The sequence below is a fragment of the Strix uralensis genome, chromosome 3 (assembly GCF_047716275.1).
Source record: "Strix uralensis isolate ZFMK-TIS-50842 chromosome 3, bStrUra1, whole genome shotgun sequence".
NCBI classification, from domain to species: domain Eukaryota; kingdom Metazoa; phylum Chordata; class Aves; order Strigiformes; family Strigidae; genus Strix; species Strix uralensis.
In genome coordinates, this window is record NC_133974.1 from 101,991,637 (window position 1) to 102,015,605 (window position 23,969).

Genomic DNA, 23,969 nt, shown 5'->3' on the forward strand with positions numbered 1-23,969 from the left:
TTGCCTTCTCTGTATTGTGGAAACTTTATCCTGGATAGAAACAAAATCTGGTTCTATTGCAGTGAACATAAAAGCAGCATTCTCCTCATCCCAGACATGATAGTCACCTTAAAAAGGAAATACTTAGCATTACCATGTTTATTGCAATTACCTGTTGCATTGACTATCTTATCCAGTAATGGTCTCAGTGAGGATGGAGCACTGTGTGGAAGAAGATATGTAAAAAAGAACCTGCAATGGAAAAGTAACCCATATTGAAAAATTTAAAAAAGAATTTACAAATGTCTGGTAACTCTGAACAACATAACGAATAAAATTCCTATTGCTTATAAATCACTGACCCATTCAGGAAATATAATGATATTCTATAGTCAAATAAATACATAGCTGAGACTATTCACACAGCTGTCTGGCATACCTAGACCACGCTGTTATACACAAGGCTGCCTTGTAACTACATGTAAATGTTCCATTAATACAGAAATTTGCTGTGAAGCCCGATGGATTGTGACTATTTGCAAAGTTGTCTGTACTTCAACAAACTAAAAGGATGCCATCAAGTCTTGCGGTTTTTTTCAAAGCTTGAAAGTGCATAAATCAAATTTCTGCTAATTTCAAATAATTTACTATTATTTTATTTTCTGCAGTTTTCTTAAGACTTTCAAATGAATTGCCAGGAAAAAGCCGCCTTCTATTGTTTTAATGTCACTGCAATTCAGAATGCCTTCTCTGTTCTCATCATTTATCTAAATTCAAGATGCATTCATGTAGATAGTCACTGATGGATGTATATTCTCCATTTTAACATTTTTAATTACAGAAGAAAAAAAATATGCCTTTACCATCACTTTAAGTACACTTAATTTTCGCACTGTTCCTTTAAATTTCTATTACTCTGCCAATATTATAACCTATTGCAAATTCAGTGTCATAGCAACCTAAGATGGAGATGGACAGTTCAGGATCTGACAATATAAAGAGAACTATCAGACATAAATATTAGGTAATGAGCAGAACAGGAACACAATTGGGAAATTGCCCTGCTTTACACCTAACCTGCAAAGCAAAGTAAATGCTTTTTCATAAACAGAGACCATATGGTCAAACATAAACCTCCAGGGACTCATGCTGAGGAGGGAGACTAGCAGACGTCTTACATAAGCACAAATTAAAAAATTAAGTTACTGATAGCAAAACTTGATCAGACACATGTATTATTGGGCTGACGTATTCTGCTTACACAATGAATGTTTCCCTGAAATTGTAACTCCCTTTTTCATCCCTTACAAAAATAGTATTTATGATTTTCCTAAGAGAGATTATCCCCAGGTAGGTTTTCTTAGCAATGACTATGAAACAGCCAGTATAAATACATACAGAAGTCTGAAGAGCAGCATCACATCTGTAATGAATACTTTGGTAAATTTTACCTCACTTTTTTTGCTTCGAGATTATCTACAAAGCAGAGTCTGACTGATTGTGAATAGTTCTTTGCAAAAATTCAGTAGCTAAATTTACTTTGCTAAATGATGGATGGATGAGAGTCATAGACGTTACTGTTTTTGCACGGCTATAGAAATAGATGACTTGTTTTAATGCAAACACCCACATGTGAAATTCTGACATGTAGAGACACTGGCATCTGCACAGCTTAATTGCAGGAACATTTGCTGTTCATTGATTCCAGGGCCAGTGGCATGCCTTGTGATCTGCATTAACACACATTGTCAGATCCTTTTACATTTGTTCCTACAGCCTTGTTTTTCCTTTCTTTTTTCTTTTTCAGAACTATCTGATCTTAATTTAAGAACTGTCAATGATGAAGAATTCATCTCAGCCATTGGTTAATAGTTCAAAATATTAATTATTCTTGCTTTTAAAACTGTCTGGTGCTTTGAAAATTGTTCCTCCAAACATTTGGAGGAAAACCCATAGAGACACATTTGTGACAGAAGTCAAATGAAAGTCAAGATGGGTCAGTTCTTGTAGAGTTTTTTCCAAAATGTTTTCTCTCATTTAATTATTTACCTCATAAGCAAACCAGCTAGATAGGCTAATTACGCTTTCAAGGCTAGGGCCTGTTATATTTTAAAATTACAAGGGGTTTATGCATTGTTTGACATATTGCTGCTTTTAACTTCTAAACAGCACCAGCAACCCTTTACCGAGGGCGATCTCTACTCCTACACAGTGCATCCACAAAAATATGAAATTTAGTAGCCTACCCTTAATGAAGTGAGGATTTAGCCTTCCAAGACAAGTGCACAGAGTTTGTTGCAAAAGCCCTACCTAGCATGGGTGGTCGCAGCCTACTATAGCATGAATCAGCTGTTGAACAAAAACTCACTGTCTCTATCGAATTAAGCAAAAGCAGGGTCTGAAAGCACTGAGGCACTGTGCGTGTGCTACACACTGGTGCGTGGTTCCAAGGCAATATTAAGAACTGTAATAGCAAAAGATTGCTTCCTTCAGTGAGACCAGCAACCTGCCGCAAGCCCACCACACCACAGACATATCCCCACTTACGACCAAGATGGATGAGTGCCTATTAAAGGTTTCTTAGCCAGACAAGTAAAACAGTCTTAACCAAAAGCTAGCAAGCTAAGCAAGATCTTTAAGCCAAGCAAATGGAAACGGAAAATTTTGCAGGACACACTCAAAGCTGCACTGCACAACTGCAGATGGCTGTCATGTGGTGCAGCCCATTTCAGTGTGGTCAGCTAATGCAACACATATGCTGGTGAGCACCCTGGGACCAAAGCAGAAGACTCTCTTTGGAGCAGCCTCTCCTCGCTGTGGTCTGGCAGGCAGTGAATGGCATGATACTTGAAAGGGAAGTCTAAGAAATAAGCACACCATTATGGCATTGCTTTGAGATCCTCCATCCTCCTATCTGGATCAGACAAGGCGGCCGCCTGCCCCAGCGGCACCCATCAGCCGAAGCAGCAGTGGTCAGCCGAAGCAGCGGTGGCAGGAGGAGCACGGCATTGAGCATCAGCTACTGCCTCCCTGGAAAGCAGTGACATGGCTCTCCCAGCATCCCACACAGCCCTCGGAGGGGAGTGATGGCCAACGAGGGAGAGCTGACACCACAAACACAAAGCCATCGCCCAGAAGGACTCCACTGTAAGTTCGAAGAAACCATTAAAATCAAATTTGGAAGATGGACGTGTCTGTTATAACCCTACCACGGCAGGCTCTAGTGAGGCAGGGAGCATTGAGCCACAGTGCAGGATGAGAGTTGAGCTCTAACTCTGCGTCCAAAGCCAGCCTTTTGCTCAGCCAGTGGTGAAAAACATGAGATGACTCCTCTTAACTCACACCAAAGAAGAGCTGCCTGAATCGTCTCATCACAGAGCCAGTGGGCCCGCATCTCCACAGGCACCTCTGTTTCACTACTGTGAAACTCTCTACTTGTGTGAAGAATTCAGTGGGATTAAGCCAATGTAAAATTAGACTGAGGGGTGAATCACACTCAAAGCACGCAAAACATTTCCAAAGTTATAAATGCTGTTATTTTCACAAATGAAATAATTATTCATGGCTTCACTTACTCTTGGTTAACGGTTCTGAGACAATATGTACTCGTTGATGTGAGTAACTATAAAGGATGCTGGAGACTTTTTGTGCCCACTTTCAATTCTCTTTCACCTTATTTGACCATGTACCTGTAGGCGTTGTAGAGATTCCTCTTTTCGTTCATACTCTGACACCGTCCCTCAACCGAACAGGGCAGGGTGAAGTTCCTCGCGGGGAATTCCATGAAGCAGTCACTGTTACTGGTGCAAGAGCTCTCCTCAATGCTGGCATCATCCAGATCCGTCACCTTCAGTTCCCCATCCACAATCACAAACTGCCGAGGGCGAAAATCCAGTAATGTCACAGAGCCAAGCGGAGAGTGAGCCAAATAATGCAGAAGCCGAACTAAGCTGAGACATATCTGAAATGCAAAAACGCAGGTACCTTGCATTATTTTCTCAGCACAAAGTATATAAATGAAACCACTTTAGCTGAAGATATGTTCATAAATACATGACTTAATGTGTTATAACTTATTCTTAAAACTGAATCCTGCAACTAAGGTATTTTTCATAGGATTAACATAGTTGATTGCAAAACCCTTAGAGACTTGAAACAAAAATAAGCTTCTTTACCAGTGCTTTCCCACACTATTCTTGAAGCAAAGCTCATTGCTCTTGAAGCAAAGCTCTTGCTTTTAATAGAAATAAAAGCATTAAGTTTTAATAACACATTACGCACAGGCCTTGACCACGCAGCCTGATTCTGCTCTTTTACAAACTCCAGGTCTGGAAGTTCTGGCCCAACTGCTCTGCGCCCACGCCTGGAGCTCCAACAGCAGACAGTGTCTGTATTGCCTCTGTACTGATCCCACCTTTTGACTGCTTTTATAATTTTTTTTTCCACTGGTTCCTCTTACATTTGCCTTTTTCCAGGGGAGAAAGAAGCAAATTCCCAGAAAGAGGAGCTCCACAGTTCCTCTGTAACTCTTTGCAGTGCCTCAGGGTAAGTGTATATGTCCGTCTACCCTGGTGGACCTTCATGTGGCACTTGGAGGCTGGGGTGGGAGCTCTGTGCTGATGCTGCACTTTTCAATTGCAGGTTAGAAACTTGAGTAACTATTACTAGGCAGCAAACTCGATGAATGTTGAACTCAGCCCCCTTACCAAAGTACTGTTTTCAATTTGTGCATTCCTTTAGAGTCCACTATGTAATGTATTAATGTAAATGTAGCATTAATATGAACACAGTTAAATGCTGGAATTTTTATTCTATGTATTAAATTAATAACAGGTCTTATTCAGTCTAGCAAGCTTTTTATTGTTTATACATAATCTTTGTTTTCTGTTAAAATACACTGTTAAGGCCACGTGCATTGAAGTAGTCAAATCCAGACTCAGTCTCGGGGCATAAATGGTATACTCAGGGAAGAACCTAAGTGCGTCCTTCATAAGAAAGCTGAGCATGTCTGAAGTTATCCCTCACAGACCCTTCGCCTGTAGGACATTAGGACTACCTTGCACTTCTATAATCATTTCCTTTCTTGACCAGACTAGAACATATCCTACTTAATGGATACTACAGTTCACATGGAGGTGCCTGTAGGTGCCGATGAACACAGGCCCAGTTACGGGACGCCAGAGTTGACCACCCTTCCTTCCTCTGGAAGGACACAGGATTCGTGTATGTGCCATCCCACAATATGCTGTATATAAAAGGCACATCCCGCCCAAACTAACCTATAGTACACGTATCTTCAATTGCCAATGAACCCAGAATTTAGGTTGAATAAAAACATAGGTTGTCATCTGAAATTATTGCCTTTTCTCAAATGCCAACAAGCCCCTGCTCCTGTGCTGGAAACTTCTGTGACAACCCCAATGGGCTGCTGCCCTCTGGGCCTGCTGTCAGGCTGGGACTGCAAACGTCCCTGGACCACAAGCTTTAAGCACACAGATGAAGGCTTTGCTCAGTATCACACACCTCTGCTGAGCATAGTAGTGCTGATCCGGGGAGCAAGCTTACTGCCAAGTCCTTCAACACAAGGAAATTATTATTTGTAGGAATAAGATCAAATATTTACACATCTGATTTCAGGACTGGACCACAAACAAGTCTCACTTGTCAAGAAGATATGATTTTACTTCCTCCTTCTCAGCGTTGGTTGCATCCTAGACAAGCTGATGAGCATGACATTATCTAAGACCTCATTACAGCAGTCACAGGAATGTTTCATAGGTAATTCCACCTCTGTAAATCAGCTCAGCACCTTCATCCAATTCTTCTTCATCTCCCCTTGCAATTGCTCACTCAGAAATATCCATGCTGGAAGGAAACTTCCCTGTTTATTACCCATAATCTATCTCTTGGTCATTTACTTTGTATGCAGTTGCCATCACAGTTCGTTGTTTGCATTCCCTGGGTGAGACGTGCTGAAGACAGGTCCTGTATTTCGGGAGCTGTGACAAATACCGTTCTACTGCTTATTAAGAGCGTACTTCTTTCAGGAAAAGGGAGCTGAAGCTTAGCAGCAGGAACATACTTGCTCCATCTATATTAGTAAAATAAACTCTGCCAAGGAACATTCCTGGGCACAGAAACTTGATCCCACACGCACACTTGCTAGCATGGTCTCTGGCCCGGGTCTGACCGGGGCCAAGGCTGTTCTCCTGCACAATCCCCAGACGCAATCCAGAAGGCAGCACGACCCAGGAATCATTTCCAATGGGCATCCTGTGTGCAGCCTGCCACCTTCAGAGCGTGCAAGAATTCTATAGCACAGATGTGGGCTGCAACTTGCTGGTTCGTCTCTGAGATCAGTCAGGCACACTTTTAATTTTCTGGTACAGATGTAGCTATGCAATCCAAAGTGGTTTAGATGAACACTGCTGCTGCCTTGCAACGTCTTAGGGAGTTAACCTCAGCCAACAACACATCCCAATATACACTGAGTGATACAGCGCTGTCTTGATCAAAGCATTGCTGCAGTCTGGCTTCATTTTGGACAAATTAAGTGTGACCTTGGTAAATTGCCAATGCCGTGGTCAACCCAGGTTTGAGATTGGTGTACATTTAGTAACAGATGAACAGAGCATGAAGCAGTAGAAAACAATTCTAAAACCAACCTATGATAAGGATCAGGAGAGAAACCTAACATCCTTCTATTGTTTAAATCCCAGTTGCAGAGCACAATGCTCAACGTCAAAAAACCTGTGCCTTAAGCTTCCACAAGTAAGAAATGTTTGAAGATATCATGTAAAGAGCATATAACCAGCTACAATGACAGACAAAATCGTACAGTATCGTAAACACCTGCAGAAAGGGAGCGCTAAATGTTGTTTCTAAACCAAGGTGTAATCATATGCAAAGCAAATGTTTAATAAATGTGAATTGCACTGCATAGTACATAACCCCTGGTTCATGCTTGATGCTATTTTGTATTCATCACTCTCTTAGAAGTCCTTTTAAAACAGTTGTTACTCACTCGAAATCTGTCTTCCCAGGAAGTCTGTAAAAGCTGAATCATCTCTAAAGGCGAGCCTAGTTCAGTGATGGTCGTCAGTGTGTCTGGGATGTCATTGCTATCTTGGTAGCAATAGCCATAGAGCTGAAAAAAAATCATGACCAGGCAATATCAGTGTAATGTATCTCAGCATGCTTTTACATTTCTCTGTGGATGAGGTGCAAAGTAAGCATTTCTTATAAGGCTCTGAGCTCTACACATTGTATGTCGCCATCAATAGCTTTTGTGTCCTCTCATTTGAGGAACACTCCCTTGAAACTCCCAAATTAGCTAGCAGAGCCTCTTGTGGGCATCATACAGCACAAGGCCAGTGAGGTGCCCCCTGCATAACCTTCTGTACAGGATCTTATCTCAGTTAATGTTGTATTGGGTTTGTACGGCAAGGTAGTGGGGGGGCTTACAGGGGTGGCTTCTGTGAGAAGCTGCTAGAAGCTTCCCCCATATCTGATCGAGCGAATGCCAGCTGGCTCCAAGACAGACCCACCGCTGGCCAAGGCTGAGCCCATCGGCCATGGTGGTAGCGCCTCTGGGATAACATATTTAAGAAGGGGGGGAAAAAAAGCCTGTACAACACAGCAGCAGTCAGAAGAGAGGAGTGAGAACATGTGAGAGAAACTGCTCCCACGCTGGAGCAGTTCATGAAGAACTGCAGCCATGGAAAGGACTCAGGTTGAAGTTCATGGAGGACTGTCTCCCATGGGAGGGACCCCACGCTGGAGCAGGACAAGAGTGTGAGGAGTCCTCCCCCTGAGAAGAAAGGAGCAGCAGAAACAATGTGTAATGAACTGACCACAACCCCCATTCCTTTTGCCCCTGCACCGCTTGGGGTGAGGAGGTAGAGAAATCAGGAGTGAAGTTGAGCCTGGGAAGAAGGGAAGTGTGGGGGGAAGGTGTTTTTAAGATTTGGGTTTATTTCTCATTATCCTACTCTGATTTGATTGGTAATAAATTAATTTTTCCCCAAGTTGAGTCTGTTTTGTCCATGATGGTAACTGCTGAGTGATCTCACTGCCTTTGTCTTGACTCACAAGCCTTTTGTTATATTTTCTCTCCCCTGTCCAGCTGAGGAGGGGAGTGATAGAGCAGCTTTGGTGGGCACCTGGCATCCAGCCAGGGTCAATCCACCACAAATGTTTAAGAAAAAAAAAATAAATTTAAAATATCCATGAATGCAGAAACAGAATTCTATCTGAGAAAAATTAGTTTAGCCTACGCAATACCTGGCTAAATAAGACTGATTTTCTGCTTAAAAGACATCACAAAATAGCTTTTAGTGACATTGCCCATAGGACTACTGTTTGTGCATTGAGTGGCAATGTGTATTTCAATGACACGGGAGCTTGAAAAGCAATTGAAATGCCCAAACTCATCTTTTTCCAGCCAGAAATTGCCTCTCAGTATACTTGATAGACTTTTGTGTGCAGTATCATTAAAGAAGGGCAAATACTCCAAAATACTATCTGTCAGTAGCTTCTTCAATTCAAAAGCATTTAAATGGCAATTTCAGACACGCTGCAGCTCCTTCTTGTATTTGCTTTCCAAGGACATTTGAATGATTAATTTCCACTTGCACAAATAATTTCAGAAGAAGAATATTTAAAGACTGTGGAGAAGAGATATCTTGCTTTATATGGAGCGGGACAATGTCTGACAGGGCTGGAGGACAGACTTTTACAAACTCCCTGCCAAGCCCTGGCAGAGAGGCAGTTAAATGAGCCTGATAAGGATCTGATTGCAACTTTCCAGCCAGAACAGCATGCACATGAAATAAAATTAAATGTAATCTCTGCCCCCAGTCAAATAAACAATACAGTTAAAGCGGCTGTGTGAAAATGCAGCATTAAAAAATGCTTTGCTGCTACTCCTCTACTGCCTTGTCCTGAGTCATCTGACTTTTCAAACCTCTTTCAGTTCTAAAAAGCTCAGGGAAGATGATGGGGGTCTCCTCTGAGCTGAGGGGACTCGGACAAGGCCCTGCAGAAGCAGCCAGGCTGATGCAGACCTTTTGGGGACCAACCCCAATTCACCAGGAGAGCAGAGAGCCAGACCAGCAAGTGCCATCGCTGGAGGGAGCGGGGTGAGGCTGAACACAAACCGCTGCAAGCAAATTGGAGTATCAAGCACATTCTTACGGCTTGTGACCCTCCCAAACAGAAAAGCAAAGACCAGGCTAAAGTCAGCAAATGCAGGATTTGTTATGAACCGTTCTGCTAGCTCTGACTGTAGCTGTCTACATTTAAAGGAAAAAAGGGTGCCAAAAAATGTAAAAGAAGTAAACAGTTTTTCTTTTTGGTGTAAAAATGGCACTGTATTTCAAAACAGCTGCTTAATCATGGACATTAACCTAAACAAAAAAAAAAAAAAAGAGCTGGAAGATTTTATTTTAAAACATGCTGAAAAGGTTTTGGAATTGATGCACAACAGAGAATTTGTGATAGATGCCAGTATGAACATTTAAAGTAGGAAAAGGGACCTTTCTCTTTACTGCCACTACCATGACAAAGATTGCAACAGCAATCATTTCTTAATCTAGAGCCATTCAGGCTATACTTGGGTTTGTTCCTTATGGTCTGTGGCACCGTTTTTGTGCAGCTTATTGACAGGAGTTAAGTCTTTGTATGCTGCAAACTATCTTAGAGGATCACATCAGCACAATTCTATTTAAGCCTTCTGAACTAACAAAAAAATAATTTAAATGAAAAGATTTAATACAATATATATATTTTCTCAGAGACAAGCTGGATTCTGCAGTTCTTACTAGGTATTTTACATCTCCCTTGTGTGGGGGCAGACTAAGGAGGCAGGATGAAGCTCAGTAGTTTTGAAAACCCCCACTTCTCAGTGTCAAAATCTAACATCTGTTTCTGTATCATCTGCAGAGTTCAGCTCTTCTCTTTAGCACAGTAATACTATCCATTGGGGGAAAAGCCATAAGGGAAATTAGCAAGCAATCCAGACTGGGAAATAACAGTATCACAGTAACTGTTGGTTCACAGTAACACGGAATACAGAAAAGCTATCAGTCTTCCTTAGACGTTCTCGTTTGTGAAAAACATTCCAGGAACAGAAATACAGAAGATGAACAACAATTACACATTCATTTCATTAGAAAAACATAATATATACATATCTGTACATATAAAATACTGAGAAATTAGTCTTATTGTCTATTTATGTGCACATGAACAGAGAAGTAGAAATGAATTATAGTATCTATTTGTGTCTTATTTTTTCTCAATCCATGAATGCCAGTAGTAATAATAATGATTTAGATTTGTTCTCAGCGAGCTGGAACTTTGCTCCTAAGTAATTCTTTCATTTTAGTATCCAATTTGTACCTTGGCAAAAGCCTTCACTGCCCGAGTATCTGAGTATTCGGTGTATATTTTACTATATTAATACCCATTTAATCACTTCAGTCATTGTGGAAGCTTAAATGACCTGATCCAGTTTTGGTTTCATATTAAATTGCTCTTTATTCTCACAAGAAAATTTTCCTGCATGAGTACTGCTGAACTTAATCAATCTTACAAGCTGAAAAACACAGTACTGAGCAAGTTAGTGTAGGTCTAACTCAAAAAATATATAATCTAACCTGAGCTCTTTATTGCTTTTACTTAAGTGAAACCTCTCCAGATGCAGTGTTATTACATAATTATATAGAGTTATAAAAGCACAGAAGTCTGAGATATAAAGGATTTATTGGGCTGCATTTATACTTTTCTAAACGAACTCCTGAAACTAAATGCAAAAATGTACATGTAATTACATGGCCATATTTGTATGTGCAATTACCATGATTACAAACTGGGCAAGTCCCAACAGCCAGTTAAGCATCTAAAATGGTTACATTCATCCCCTCCTGATGAACCACCACCCAGCATACAGATGTTACAAAATGCAGAACATATATAGATGCAAAATATTCAAAGACACTAATTTTTAGGCCTTTCGTTTCGGAAGCCAACTTATTAAGACACAAAAACAAGTACAGAGGTATTACCCAAAATACTTTTTTTCCCCTTCCTTTTGTTTTTGTCCAATCCATTTTAAGGTCTGAAATGAGACAAAATGGTTTGTATTCCCAGACAGTGAAGTAAGAAACAGATAGCTGGATGCATACAATAACAAGAAAAATAACCACACGGGGAAACTGAATATAGCTGGAAGCAAAAGATGAGCCAAAATATCTCCTCTATCTGAAATTCTATTAGGTTGGACATCATTCTCAGCTTCACAAAGCTACACGTTAGATATATTCAAGAGTGATGGTTTTCATACGCGTTTTCAGCATGGTTCCAATTAAATGAATGGAAAGAAATACAATCCCACATCTTTTTGGTATCTCGAGTCACTGCATTTAAATGCCACCCCAATATATTTTTGCGTAGAATCTAATAGCAAACAGTCACAACACTGGGATGACTTTCTGTCTGTTTAGAAGAACGTATGCCAGATATGAAATGTTGACTTGTTCTCACATCGTGTGCCGTAATTCATTTCAAGTAGCCCTGTTTACCGAATCCTTCCCGCACTGGATTTTCTCAGTCATAAAGGCTGTGTCCTGCGTTAGTCTTTACGCACCCAAAACTCCCACTGACTTCAATAGTTTCTGGCATGCTGGGCATACAGGGTCAGCCCCTGAAAAAGTTATATTGCTTTGTGGGAGCCCATGTCCCTACAGCCGGTCAGTTCACCTCCCTTTACAACTCCCTTTTACTACAAATTATGGGGACAGAGGTGCCCCTTTCAGAGGAGCTGGGGCAGGGGGAGGGCAAAAGCAGAGGTCAGCCCCTACACAAAAGCCGACAAGCTTACTGAATAAAAACACAAAATAAAGGAGCTTATTAAGCTGTCATCAGCAGGGTAAGTCTGTGCAAACAACAAGCCCTCCTGCATTAGCGTAGGAACCCTAGCTGGACTTTTAGAAAAATAAATGTCAAGCCAGAACCTCTGCCGAAGTGTTACATTTCATTTATAGAGGTTGCTCAGTCAGGATCGGTAGGACTGGCCACCTTCCCCAAGCGGGGCTCCGGCCACTGTTGCCAACCAGGGCTCTGCCAGCTCAGCTCTGCCCCGCTGCCGGCTGCAGCAGGATTGCTGCCCCGGCTACTGGAGGGCAAAACTCTCTGTACAGATCATGTGATTTCCCTAAAAATTACAACACGTGGTGAATCTTTTTTCTTTGCCTTGTTAGTTTTTAGCCCTTAATGTTCACAATCTTCAGATTTTCTCTACAACCACAAAAGCTGGAAATTTCCCCCTTTTTTCTTTAATGAACATGAGATTTCCATTACTTCAGGAACAGGAACTTCAAGAACACTATTACCAGCCGTAATACAAGTGACAGGCTCAACTGCATTATACCAGAAGTAATTTCTACAAATCTAATCCTCTTCTCTTTTAATTTGGACTTGCCCAAATTTACTACAATAAGACCTAACTGCTGCCCACAACAGAAAAGAGCAATTAAAAAAAATCACCTCACTTTTATGAAGAGCAACAGTAGTCAGCTCTTGCCACAGACTTTCTTTTCAAAAATACACGGACACAGGGTTACTTAATCAAAACTGGTTGTGTCGAGATTGTATTTGCTAGTGACTTGGTGCCCAGGGGAAATAAAAAGCTCCCACGGATATTGGTAGCCATTTGATGAGCCATTTGTTTGAGCTGCTACATGTCCCAACCAGAACAGCACATTTTAGAAGCTCTTGCTACTTTATTGCTATCAAAGTGAATGTAGTATTTTTTATGCAACCAATCCTTGGATTCACCTTTCGTTCCTGGAGCACTGGGACAGTCCCTGCAAGAGCAGGAACTCCCAGCACTGCCGGATACATCTATGATTTACCAATACATGATTTGAGACATTTATGTCAGTCTAAGATCTATTCATCCCTCAGGTTTTAAATATTTCCCTTCATTGCTGATTGTAGATACATATATAAATATACACCCATATACATACAAGCACATATATATGTATATATTTGTATATGTCTGTTTCTATATATAATATATACACATGATATTTGCATCTATATTTTAATATGTTGTTTAATATATTTTAAAATATATTAAAATATCTTTTATATATTGCCACACCTACTCAGTCTAAAAACATCTGCAAACCTGCAACACGTATCTCCTTGGAAAAAGGATGAGTTCCCTGAAAGGCCTAAACTTAGTAAATATTGATCCAATGTCAGTCTTCCTGCTACAGGATATATAGAGACAGTGCATGAGAAGTGAATTGATTTTCCTCATTGAAATCTAGCAATCAAGCTCTGCCAAGTGCCCAGCCTCATAGGAAAAAGACTTTCACACAGGGCATCCCCAGCACCACACAGAACCTCTTAAGAACGGGACCAAAACTGTGTGCTGACAGCAGTGGGGCAGGATTTCCTCTGCTGCTGGATACTGGAATCAAGAGCAAGCAGTGAGTAATTCAAATGTTAAACTCTAAATTCACACTCTGCCTAGGCTTTTATTTATAAATGCATTATTATGATTAGCACTAAACTCCAGAAGAGCTAGAAGGTACAAAAATCTCATACCCGGCAGCATGTTACTAAACATGGAAGTTCATTAATAAAAAAATTGGAATGTATTATTTAGAAACACACATATCTATATCTAACCATGTCTGTAGGTATATCCACAGAGGTCCACAGAAATCTCCATATATTTTATATGTATGTGTATACACATCCATACATACCTGCCATTATGACATATTGGCTATAATCTTATGATTTAGTAACATTATCTCCCTTTTACTCTCCCTGCTTTCTTTACACTTTGAAGTGGAAAATTCTTCTACTAAAAACATTTACAGCACTTTGAATTTGCATTGGCTGCACAAGCTCAAGGCCCAACCCTGCAAATATTTAGTCACACAAGTAGCCTACTCTTACAAAGCCTTCCAGTGAAGACAAATAGATCACTCATAACCATGATTTCAAGGGAAATGGGCTGGTATCACTGGAGGCTCAGTTCATTATCTTGTAAATAGCCAGACCAGAAGCTCCCCTGACCTCCATCCACAGCCACTGCATTCAGTTCTACTGCACCACAAGTTTAACCCTTCGTTATGATGTGATTTTGCATTACAAAACTATCAAATAACCTCTGTGCATCACGTTTGAGAAAGCTTGACTTGGATTCATTACACCCATCTGTATAACTCTTCTTTCTTAGGTATGAGTCATATCACTTTGCACCTTATCATGGTGAGCTTTAAAATAAGCTTGGAGTCTACCTGCAGCTACATAGTCCAAGAACAAAGCAACTCTTTCCAAACTATGTTGTTCCAAATTTGGCCTAAACCGATACAAAACACCCATGTTTGATGTCTACTACCTAAACTGAGTGGCTCAGCCAAGTGTGACGAAAAATAACAACTCCTTTAAAATTAGTCAAGAGTCAATATTAGTATTAGCATAGTGTCTGTGAGAACTAGTTCTTGTCAAGTTTTTCATGGCCATCATAGAAATGAAAAATTGCAAAGGCATCTATCTGAACCATCAGATGACTGTGTTGGCACAAAAATCCATGAAAAAGACCATTAAAAAACCCAGCTTGCATATCTGGCACAGACATCTGACTTCATAAACCAGGGCTGCAATACTTCCAAGCAGGGTTCCAGCTCACACCTGAATCCACCAATGCTCTCTGTGTCCATGCAGTGAGCAGAGGGCTGGAGAAGCAGAACTCTGCCAGCCCTGGTGTGCCCTTCCAGGGGTCACCTCCTGCATCCTTGGCCAACCACCACAGCCCTACCTGCCCTTCCCAAAATACAGCTGCAACCAGAAGAGAGCAGATGTGCAAAAGGGCCACAAGGATCTGTTGCAAGAATAGAATAGCATAGCATAGGAATAGCATAGCATAGGAATAGCATAGCATAGAATATTTCAATTGGAAGGGACCTACAGCAATCACCTAGTCTAACTTCCTGACCACTTCAGGGCTGACCAAAAGTTAAAGCACGTTATTAAGGGCATTGTCCAAATGCCTCTTAAACACTGACGGGCTTGGGGCATTGACCACCTCCCTAGGAAGTCTGTTCCAGTGTTTGAGCACCTTCTCGGTAAAAAAATGCTTCCTAATGTCAAATTTGAACTTCCCCTGGTGCAGCACTGAACCATTCCCACAGATCCTGTCACTGGATACCATGAAGAGGTTTACCTAGATACCCCACATTTGGGGGGGTGGGGAGTGAAAAGAGAAGCTCTAAAAACCACATGCTTTCCCTTGCAATTCTGAATTGCAGAATTTATTTCCAGGCCAGGATATTCACAGGGTGGATTGGCCTTGTCCACTCATTGTTGCCCCTCTGAAAAAGGCAAGCTGCAAGGGAGAACTTGATCAGTGGTCACCACAGCATCCTGTGGTGACCAGTGATCTCCCTGAGCCACTGCGCAGAAGGAGCAGCGCTGGGCTCCCCTGAAGGAAACTGGATGAGGTTGCAAGTCATCAGCTCCCATAAAGGAGGCAGAAATTCAAACCAGAGTCTTCTGGAATGATTTACATGGCACATAAAACTGAGAAGCAATCATAGAAATCATTCAACAAATGATTGGGATTAGTTTTATGAATGCTGCTTTCAAAAGGATGGACGATGTAGCCCTTTTAACTTACGTGATGGCACATGCCTTAACGGGAAGCTATTCCTGCCAACAGCTTTGCAAGTTGAACACCCTCTGCCATCCCATGAAATTCAATGGGAAAAACTGTTATTTGGTGACTTCAGCATCAAGACGTACAGCTTGCCTTCCAGTGACATGAACAGTTAAGAGTTGGTTTGCAATTGTATCAGCTCTGTGCTTCCAGCAGCTCCGGAGCTCTTGTTAACAGATCCTTTCTTCACTCTTAAAAGTGCAGTATAACATCTGGGCCTTTTGGGAAGCAGTCTCGCAATAAAGAAGCACTTTGTGTAATTCTTCTTTCCTCGCCAAACCGCATCTGTCTGCTCTCTCTGCCCTTCTCCACTCCACCCGGAGCTCCTTGGGGCTGTGGGGACATCTGTTAGCAGCAGTGAGCTGTCTCCACCGAGCCATCAGTAGGTGGCACTGCCTGCTTTTTTCTCTCCACCCACATAAGTGTCCAGTGCTGACACCCTATATCGACCAACAACAATTTTGAAAGATGCTCAATTGACTTAGACACCTCATCTCCTGCAAGGTGTGTCTATGGGAACGTCAAGCACTGGAGTGACCTGGACAAACACGCAGCTCCATCTCTGCTTGCCGGGCAGCGGCGGTGGCAGCTTTTCCAGAGAAAGAAGGTGGCGAGCAAGGAGTGCAAACCTCTCCTGCTGCCCCAACAGGATTTGGCAGGCTCACCTGCCCAGGACATGAAGCTTCTAATGCCAGTTAAACAGATGGTGTCAAGCTTGGTCTTGTACTGTGTGTGGTGGCCTCATTCATCTTTAGCCAACCTGTCCCAAGAGCAGCTCAAATGAGCTATGTCAGAGAAGTATTAGAAAAAAATCCCAGTCTAAAATGACCGTCCTATTTGCAGCAACCCCCTAGAGATGACTGCATGTGGAGCGCATGGTCAGACCCCAGGCAGCCCCAGCCTAGAAGGTTAATTCTCATTAGACACTTGGTTTTGGAAGGTTTGCTCCCAAGAGCTGTGAACCTCTGCTGTCCCATCCAAAATTCAGAACAACAAATTCTCCCTGTAGTCACCCACCAGCTGGTATCAGCAATCACAGTGGTCTTCTCAGGCCAGCAGTTCTCAAAGTTGTCATGGTCAAACTCCAGCCAACTGCAGATCAAGGCTTGCTGCTGGGAATCCTGTACCATCGCCACCACAAAGGGGATTTAATGCCCACCCGCTGGCAACAGGGAAGAGGTCCCTGAGTAGCTGTTTCCACCATGGCTTGATCTCCCCTTCCCCCCTCCTTTCTGTGAAAACAACAGTGGATTCACACAAGAAGGATGGGGAAGGACCAGACCTTCAAGAGTCCATCCGCTCTCTACGCAAATGTATTTGCATTGGAAATTAATTGTATATTGACTTTCTTCAGACTTGGAAAGACTGTCTACTTCCACTTGGAATAAGCAAACTGTATACAAAGCTTCACTATTTTAATTATCACATTAAAATTAAAACTGCCCTATCTTGCTGGCTGTGCATATGTATAGGGAAACCATGGGGTAAAGTGTCTGTTAATTATCACATGTAAAGAAAAGAAAATCGTATTTAAAAATAGGTATTTAAAAATATCATGACCCACTAGCACATCTTAAGTCTCTTGAACTTGTCAACAGCAAGTGATGTATTATTTTCAGTACTATTTTATTCAATTAATTTTCTAAGTGATAAATATTTTCACTGTAATCATGACCATTTAAAACAAATCAATAAAACAAAAAAGCTAGTGCTAACTGAATCAATTAATGTAGAAACTGCTTTGCCAGCACAACTTGGATGGTGACTTTTTCAGTGCTGATGCCATCCCAGTATTTCATCTGCGTTATTTCATCTGCATGTTTTAACTTTACACTAAAGCTAAATAAGCCAAATGAAACGGCCTTGTCTGGGCAGTCAGCAAACCGCTGGTTCTGTTAGCAGCTGGTGTCTTCCACTGGCTTCAGACAAAGCCAACCCTCTTCCTTCAGCTTTTGTGGTTGTTTTTAAGAAAGCAGTAGCTCCTTCTTAAATGAATCACTGTGAACTCGCACTAGCAGTGCTGGTAAATAGCTGTCACAGAAATAAGCTTGCACTTTTCCAAACGTCTGCAGTTTCAAAGCTTCCCTCCCTCCTCTTCAGCTTCAGCAATGCAAAAGGAAGAAAGAATGCCTCCAAAGAACCGCTTATGCCCATGAATGGCAACACCCTTCATTCTGATACTCCAGGGCTATAATTACAGTATTACAGTAAATCAAACATTGCCTTTGTGTCTTTACAATCGCGCTCATTGTTTGAAATTAACTGCAAATGGTTTGATTTTCTTTTCTTCCTCAAATACGGGCAGGGAGGAATTAAAGCACACTAAATCATCTTCCCCGCTAAAATGCACGGAAAGCCAGGATTCAGACAGCAGCATTTGAACTTTGTGAGAAAAGAAACCGCAGCACGGAGGGAAAGGAAGAGATCAGGCACCGCATTTGACACAGAGCGACTGCAGAGCAATTAGCGGGCCGCTAAATCCTCTGTTACAATAAATCAGTGACCCAGTTCCCCCTCTTCCCCGGTGCCCTTCATTATAAAATCAGCTTTAATGAACTAGCCCACTCTTCCCCGCTCCAAAGCAAAGAGATTTCCACCGCAGCCTGCACCTGCCCTGCCCAGCGGCTGCCGCGCCAGGGAGCCCGGGGCAGGCCCGGCGAGCTGCGGCGGCCACTGCGGGGTCACAGGGGGCCACGGCCCAGCGCTGGCACTCCGGCGGGCGTGCGAGTGATGGGCAGAGCACGGGAATAAAAAGTAGGAAGGCAAGTTGCCTTCTCTTCTGCGCTGGCTAACGCGAAAGCACTCTCCCTCTTGCCGGTTTTCCACGTTTCTTTCGACAGACTTGATTCGCCACATCTGCCGGAGCTGACACATCTGGCGCTCTCCCCAGGCGGAGGGCACAGTGGATATGTCAACATGTTGTCTGAAAGCAGTGGTACTTTCTGGAAAGAGCTCTTTTCCCCTCTATCAAATATTGTACAATAATCAAGTCTTTTAAAAGGATGGCTTAAAAAAAAAAAAAAAAAGCTGATTTTGACAAGAGACAGGCCAGAATGGGAACTGCTGAGACAGTAAAGAACAAGCCTGTTATCTTACAAGCTACACTTCAGGCTGTCAGCTGCCAGAGATTTACAGGAAAACCCCCTTTCCTAGGACTGAACCCACACGAAACTTTATTTCCAGCAAAAGAAACTCATGAACGCGCTCACCCCGAACAGCCCCTGCCCGCGATGCCCGGGAAGGGGGGGCCGGGCGCGGAGGAGGGCGAGGCAGCCGTCGGGGGGGGGCGGCCACCGCGCCCCGGCCCACGGCGCCCTGTGTGGACGCGGCCGCGGGCCCCGCGGCGTGGGGAGGCGGAGGAAGACCTCCCGCCTGACTCGGGCAGTCCCGGTCCCCCTCCGTCGCCGGGAGGGGAGCTGCGGGGACGCCGCCGGCCCCGGCCGGGGGGTGAGGGGGGGGAATGGGCAGCCGGGGGGGTGCCGGGTCCCGCCGCGGCGCGGAGGGAAAAGCATCGCCCGTCTCCGTACCCCAAACCCTCCCGGCTCCCCAGTTCCCGCCCCGGGCCAGGGCTGCTGCAGGCTGCCCGCCAGCCCTGCCCTCCCCCAGCACCCTGCAGGGTGGCAGGGGGGTGCCAGGTCCTTCGGGCTATTTATAGCAGCCGGCTCGTATTTGGGTATGCCTGGAGCCGCTGGGGAGGCGGGGGGGGGGGTGTGAAGGAGCGAAAAAAGAGGTAAGGAGCAAAGGCAGAAAAGCTGCCGGCCTTTGCTGGCCCAGCAGATGTTGTGTCGTGCCTTTGTCATCTGTTGGCAGTACACTGGTCCGAGTGCTCCAGTGAAAGCTGAAGCGCCTGTCAAAGGCCAGAGGAGGGGGAGATGTTGGCTTCTGAACCGATCTCCTCTCCCACGGCAGCAAACCCTGGACAGTGATTTCTAAGCCCTGGTCTGGCTTCCGCTGAAAACAAGCTAAAAATCAGTCTTGAGGTCGGTAGATCCCGTTCCCTTTAAGATTTTAATAGAGGCATAATCAATAAATTTCACACTGCCCGCTGGTGCCCATTTTCTGCACCGGTTTCACGACTCCAGCATGACACCAGAGACCTATTCCTGGCCCATGCAGCAGCCCCGACTGTGCCTAGATAAAGCCTGTCAGGTCGATTTGTAGAGTCTCCTCTCAAGGTAATGTCTTACCAAAAGTTTAGCCCTCACTCACGCCGTAGTAACCTCGCCTCGTGCCTCTCTAGAATGAAACACCTTAAACAAAAAAGGTGGGTGATGTGCAGGGGCTCAGGGCTCTTCTGGTCCCGGCCAGGCAGCTCTGCCAGAGGCTGATGGAGCCAGAGGGCAGACAAAAGAAAACTCGATGACAAAATCGGAACGAAACGGGAAACGTGTTTCTGATTTAAGTGTAATCTATTTTTAAATTGGGTGGCATGTAAATATGAAGCCCTAATTAACACCCGGGATTTTTGCCCATGAGAGTATTCTCTGGGCGTGTTTCCTCTCCTCCCGACACTTGTGGAAGCGCCTGGTCCAGCCCCGGCCCTCCTCGCAGAGGGACACCCCACGTCTCGCCTTCACTTCCCCCTCCGGAGCCCACCCGACATCACAAAACGGGGGGGCGGGGGGTGTGAATCGCTGCGGCTCCCCCAAGCTTTGCTGCAGAGGGAGCGGTGCTGCAGGCAACTGCCGCAGCGCTGCCCGCCCCGCGGCCAGCGTTTCCCCTGCCCGCACACGCGGAAACACCGCGGCGGCCGCTCGGAACCCCTCACAGGCAACGCGGCCCCCTTCCATTTCGTGAGGAGGGTTAATCCGAATGAATGCCAGATTAATCTCTCCAGAGCGGAAAACCACACGCGAGTAACACAGGAAAGAAATACTAGTGTCTACCAGAATGACCCGCAACTTGAAAAACACACGCTTCGAGCTCAACCTGGCCAACTCGCTTCCACTGAGCAAGAAAAACAATCTTGGTGGAAAAAAAAAAAAATCCCCTCTGCGTTTCCAACTGTAGGGTGTATTTCCTGCTGTCAACTCAATCAGTAACGATGGCTGCACCCGAGCACGGGTTTCCCAAAGAGAATTCATCACAGCAACAGAGGCGCAATCAACATCCTTACTAGGAGCCCAGCTTTTTGCAGTTTCCTAGGTGGTGTTCTCCTCGCGTATTATAGACCGGGCACCTCACAGGAAAGAATATGGAAAGGGAAAAGAAGGAAGGAAGCAAGCAAGCAAGCAAGCAAGCTTGGGTAATATCTATTTTCTTGTCGTGGATAAATCATGACTACCCTTTCTTTGAACAGTATATGAAACTCGAGAGCTTTGATCGTTGGGATCTGAAGTTCTCGTGGGGGAGCTGGTACTCCTGTTGCTGCCGCTGCTGAAGAAACACAAACCTCCTTTACTCGACTCAGTTCAAAAAGCACCTACTGTGAGACCGTCTGGTCCAACGTTCATTTTTTATTCTACTGCAACGCTCACGCTATGCGAAACGCAATAGGAATTTCCATACCCGCATTTACATCCAAATGGACCCGTTGAGATTCATGCTGATGCGTAACAGTCCGACTATGCAGCCCTGCTGGCAAGTGCCGCGCTGCCGGCGCGCTGACTAACGAGCCCAACACCCAGTCTGTCCCAGCTGGTCGCCCCGTGGGCCGATCCGTGGGCCAGAGCTGCGTGGATCCAGCAGGGCGCCGGCCAAGAGGCTGCGCCCGCCGGGAGCCCCGCAGAGGCTGCCAGGGGTGCCCCCTCCGCCTCCTCCTCGCCAGGGGTGCGCGGGGCGACCGGCCCTTGCGTTCAGGACGGCCTTTACCTCCCCCACTCGGGGAGTGCTCTCGAATCTCCGAGTCCTTCCTCTGCCCCCTCCCCACCTCGGTATTCATTTTCTTGAGGAGGAGGAGCAGCCGGAACGCCAGCCGCACGGCCGGCCGCGGCGGGAGGATGCCGGGGAGGCGGCGGGGGGACGCGCCGCACCCCGCGCCCTTCCCCGGGCCGGCGCGCCCCGCCGGGGCGAATCACTTGCCGGCGGGGGGCCGGCGCCCACCGACGCGCCTCCAGCCTTCCCCGCGGACCCGCCGCGGGGCGGGGAGGCGAGGAGCCGCCGCACCCGCAGGGGCGTCGGTCCCAGCAACCGCCTGCCCCCTGCCGCGGCTCCCCACGGGCCGTGGGGGGACGGTAGACCCCCGGGGGCTCCGCGGCCCGTCCCCGTCCCGCCGGGGAGCGCCTACCACCCCCCCCCCAGTCCCTCGTCCCGCTCCCCGCGGCCACTGGGGCCGGCGGGCGGTAGCACCGACAGGTTGCGGGCAGCGGGGCCGAGTAGGCGGCGGGGGAGCAGCGCGTCGCGTCCGGCCGCGCAGGAGCCGCGTACCTGCAGGACGTTGGCGTGGCGCAGCCGCTGCAGCAGGATCATCTCCTTGACGATCTTGTAGGCGGCCAGGCGGTAGCAGTCCCCCAGGGCGGAGAACTGCCGCACGCAGCGGGCGATGTCGTGCCCGCCGAAATCCACCGCCTTCAGCGCCACGGCCAGCGTGCGGTTAAGGACCGCCTTGTAGACAGCCTTGGTGTACCCCGAGCCCAAGTACTGCACGCCGCTGACATTGCGGATGTCGCGACAGCCCAGCAGCGGCGGCTCCAGCGAAAGCTCGGCCGAGGCGCCGGCCCGCGGCCCCGCCGCCGCCGCTCGGCCCCGCGGCCCCGGCGGCCGCGGCTGCTCCGCCGAGGTGCGCGGCGGCGCCAGGTCCATCAGGCGCCGCTCCCGCGGCCGCAGCGCCCGCCGCCCCGCCGCCGCCGCCCGGTGCTGCCGGTAGCGCAGCACCTCCTCGTAGCGCTCCCGGATCTGCCGCGCCAGCGCGGCCCGGCCGCCGCCGCCCTCCTCCGCCGGCGGGTAGAGGGGGGCGCCGGGCGGGGAGGGGGGCGGCGGGCGCTCGGAGCCGGGGATGAAGAGGACGTTGAGCAGGGTGCCCAGGAGGAAGGCGAGGCAGCAGCCAGCCGCCACCGCCGTCTTCCTGCGCCTCATCTCCACTTCGCTGCCGGCTTGTCCAGCCTTTCGGGCTTCGCTCCTCTCGCCCCTTCCCCGGGATCCAGCTCCGAGGCTGCTTTTTTTTTTTTTTCTCCTTTCCCCCCCACCCCCTTCTTTTTTTTTTTTTTTTTCCCCCCCCTCCGGGTTGTGCCGCCGGCAGAGCGGCCCCGGGCGCTCAGCCGGAGCTCAGCCCCTCACGGCGCGCCCGCATGACACTTGCCTCCCTGCTTTTAAGCCTCTGAAGCACTTATTATTAGCGGGACGCGGAGGAGGGCGGGGGGGCGGGGGGGATCCCCGGCTCGCTACCCCCGCCGACGCGCACTGATTGACAGCCCGGCCCTTCCCGCGGCCCGGCCGAGCAGCAGGGGGGCCTGGGAAACGTAGTCCCCCGCGGAAGCCCCGGCGGCCGCCGGCGAGCCCGGCAGCCGGGACTACATCTCCCAGGCTCGGCCGAGGCCCCGCGGGGAAGGCGCGGCGGGGGGGCGGGACGGGGCGGAGCGGGCGGGCCGACCCCCCCCTCCCCGGACACCCCCACACCCCCCTCCCCGACGGACGCCGCGGCCCCGTCGCCGCCGGGAGCTGCTGGGCAGGGCGGGCCCCGGGCGCTGCCGCCGGGCGAGGCGGGAGCTGCGCGGCCGCGGCCCTTCCCACGCGTGTCCGCGCGGCGCGGTGGCAGCGGTTTGTGCGGGATGCTCGTGTCACCGACCCTGTCAGCCGCGGAGGGCGGGGGGCACAAGCACCCCCCTACCCACAGAGCCACACAAAGGAGGGGGGTTCGATGCCTTTTCCCCACCTCCTTCCTCTCCTCCAAAATAAAGCGAAACGAGGCGGCTGCAGCCAAGAGCTGCGGGTTCATGATTTGGGGTGAAAACTGCATCGTTGGGGTCTGGGTCGCGCCCTCCCCCCCCCCCCCCCCCCCCCCGCCGGCGGCACAATGCGGGCGCGGAGGAGGGCTGGGGTGCGTGTCACCCACACGAGACTACAGCCACAAATCACGGTCTCGGCATGGGGTAGCCCCTGCCCTGTTGGAAATGTGAATTGCAGGGGTGAGTGCTAATGACATGGTTATCCATCAAGCCCACATTACGATGCTGTTAGCAACTAATTAACAAATACAATCAGCCCGCGAAACTTCCACAAAGGAAAGACCATCAACAAGAGAAAAGCCGTAAAGAGTCAGGCGAGGCAAAGTTCACCACAATGGAAGCGGGAAATCATTTCCAATAAGGGA

At 46.9% G+C, this 23,969-nt stretch overlaps 1 protein-coding gene across 1 annotated transcript in view; it reads right to left on the reverse strand.

Moving 5' to 3' along the window:
• PKDCC (protein kinase domain containing, cytoplasmic) overlaps nt 1-22,941 on the reverse strand; it is a 37,966-nt gene extending 15,025 nt beyond the window's left edge. The window contains exons 1-4 of the mRNA XM_074864846.1: nt 22,088-22,941; nt 7,004-7,126; nt 3,669-3,940; nt 152-231 (exon numbers count right to left, since the gene is read on the reverse strand). Of these exons, the coding sequence (XP_074720947.1) occupies nt 152-231; nt 3,669-3,940; nt 7,004-7,126; nt 22,088-22,735 (1,123 nt within the window). The 5' untranslated portion in view covers nt 22,736-22,941. The remainder of the gene's footprint in view (nt 1-151; nt 232-3,668; nt 3,941-7,003; nt 7,127-22,087) is intronic.
• Between the last annotated feature and the right edge of the window lie 1,028 nt (nt 22,942-23,969).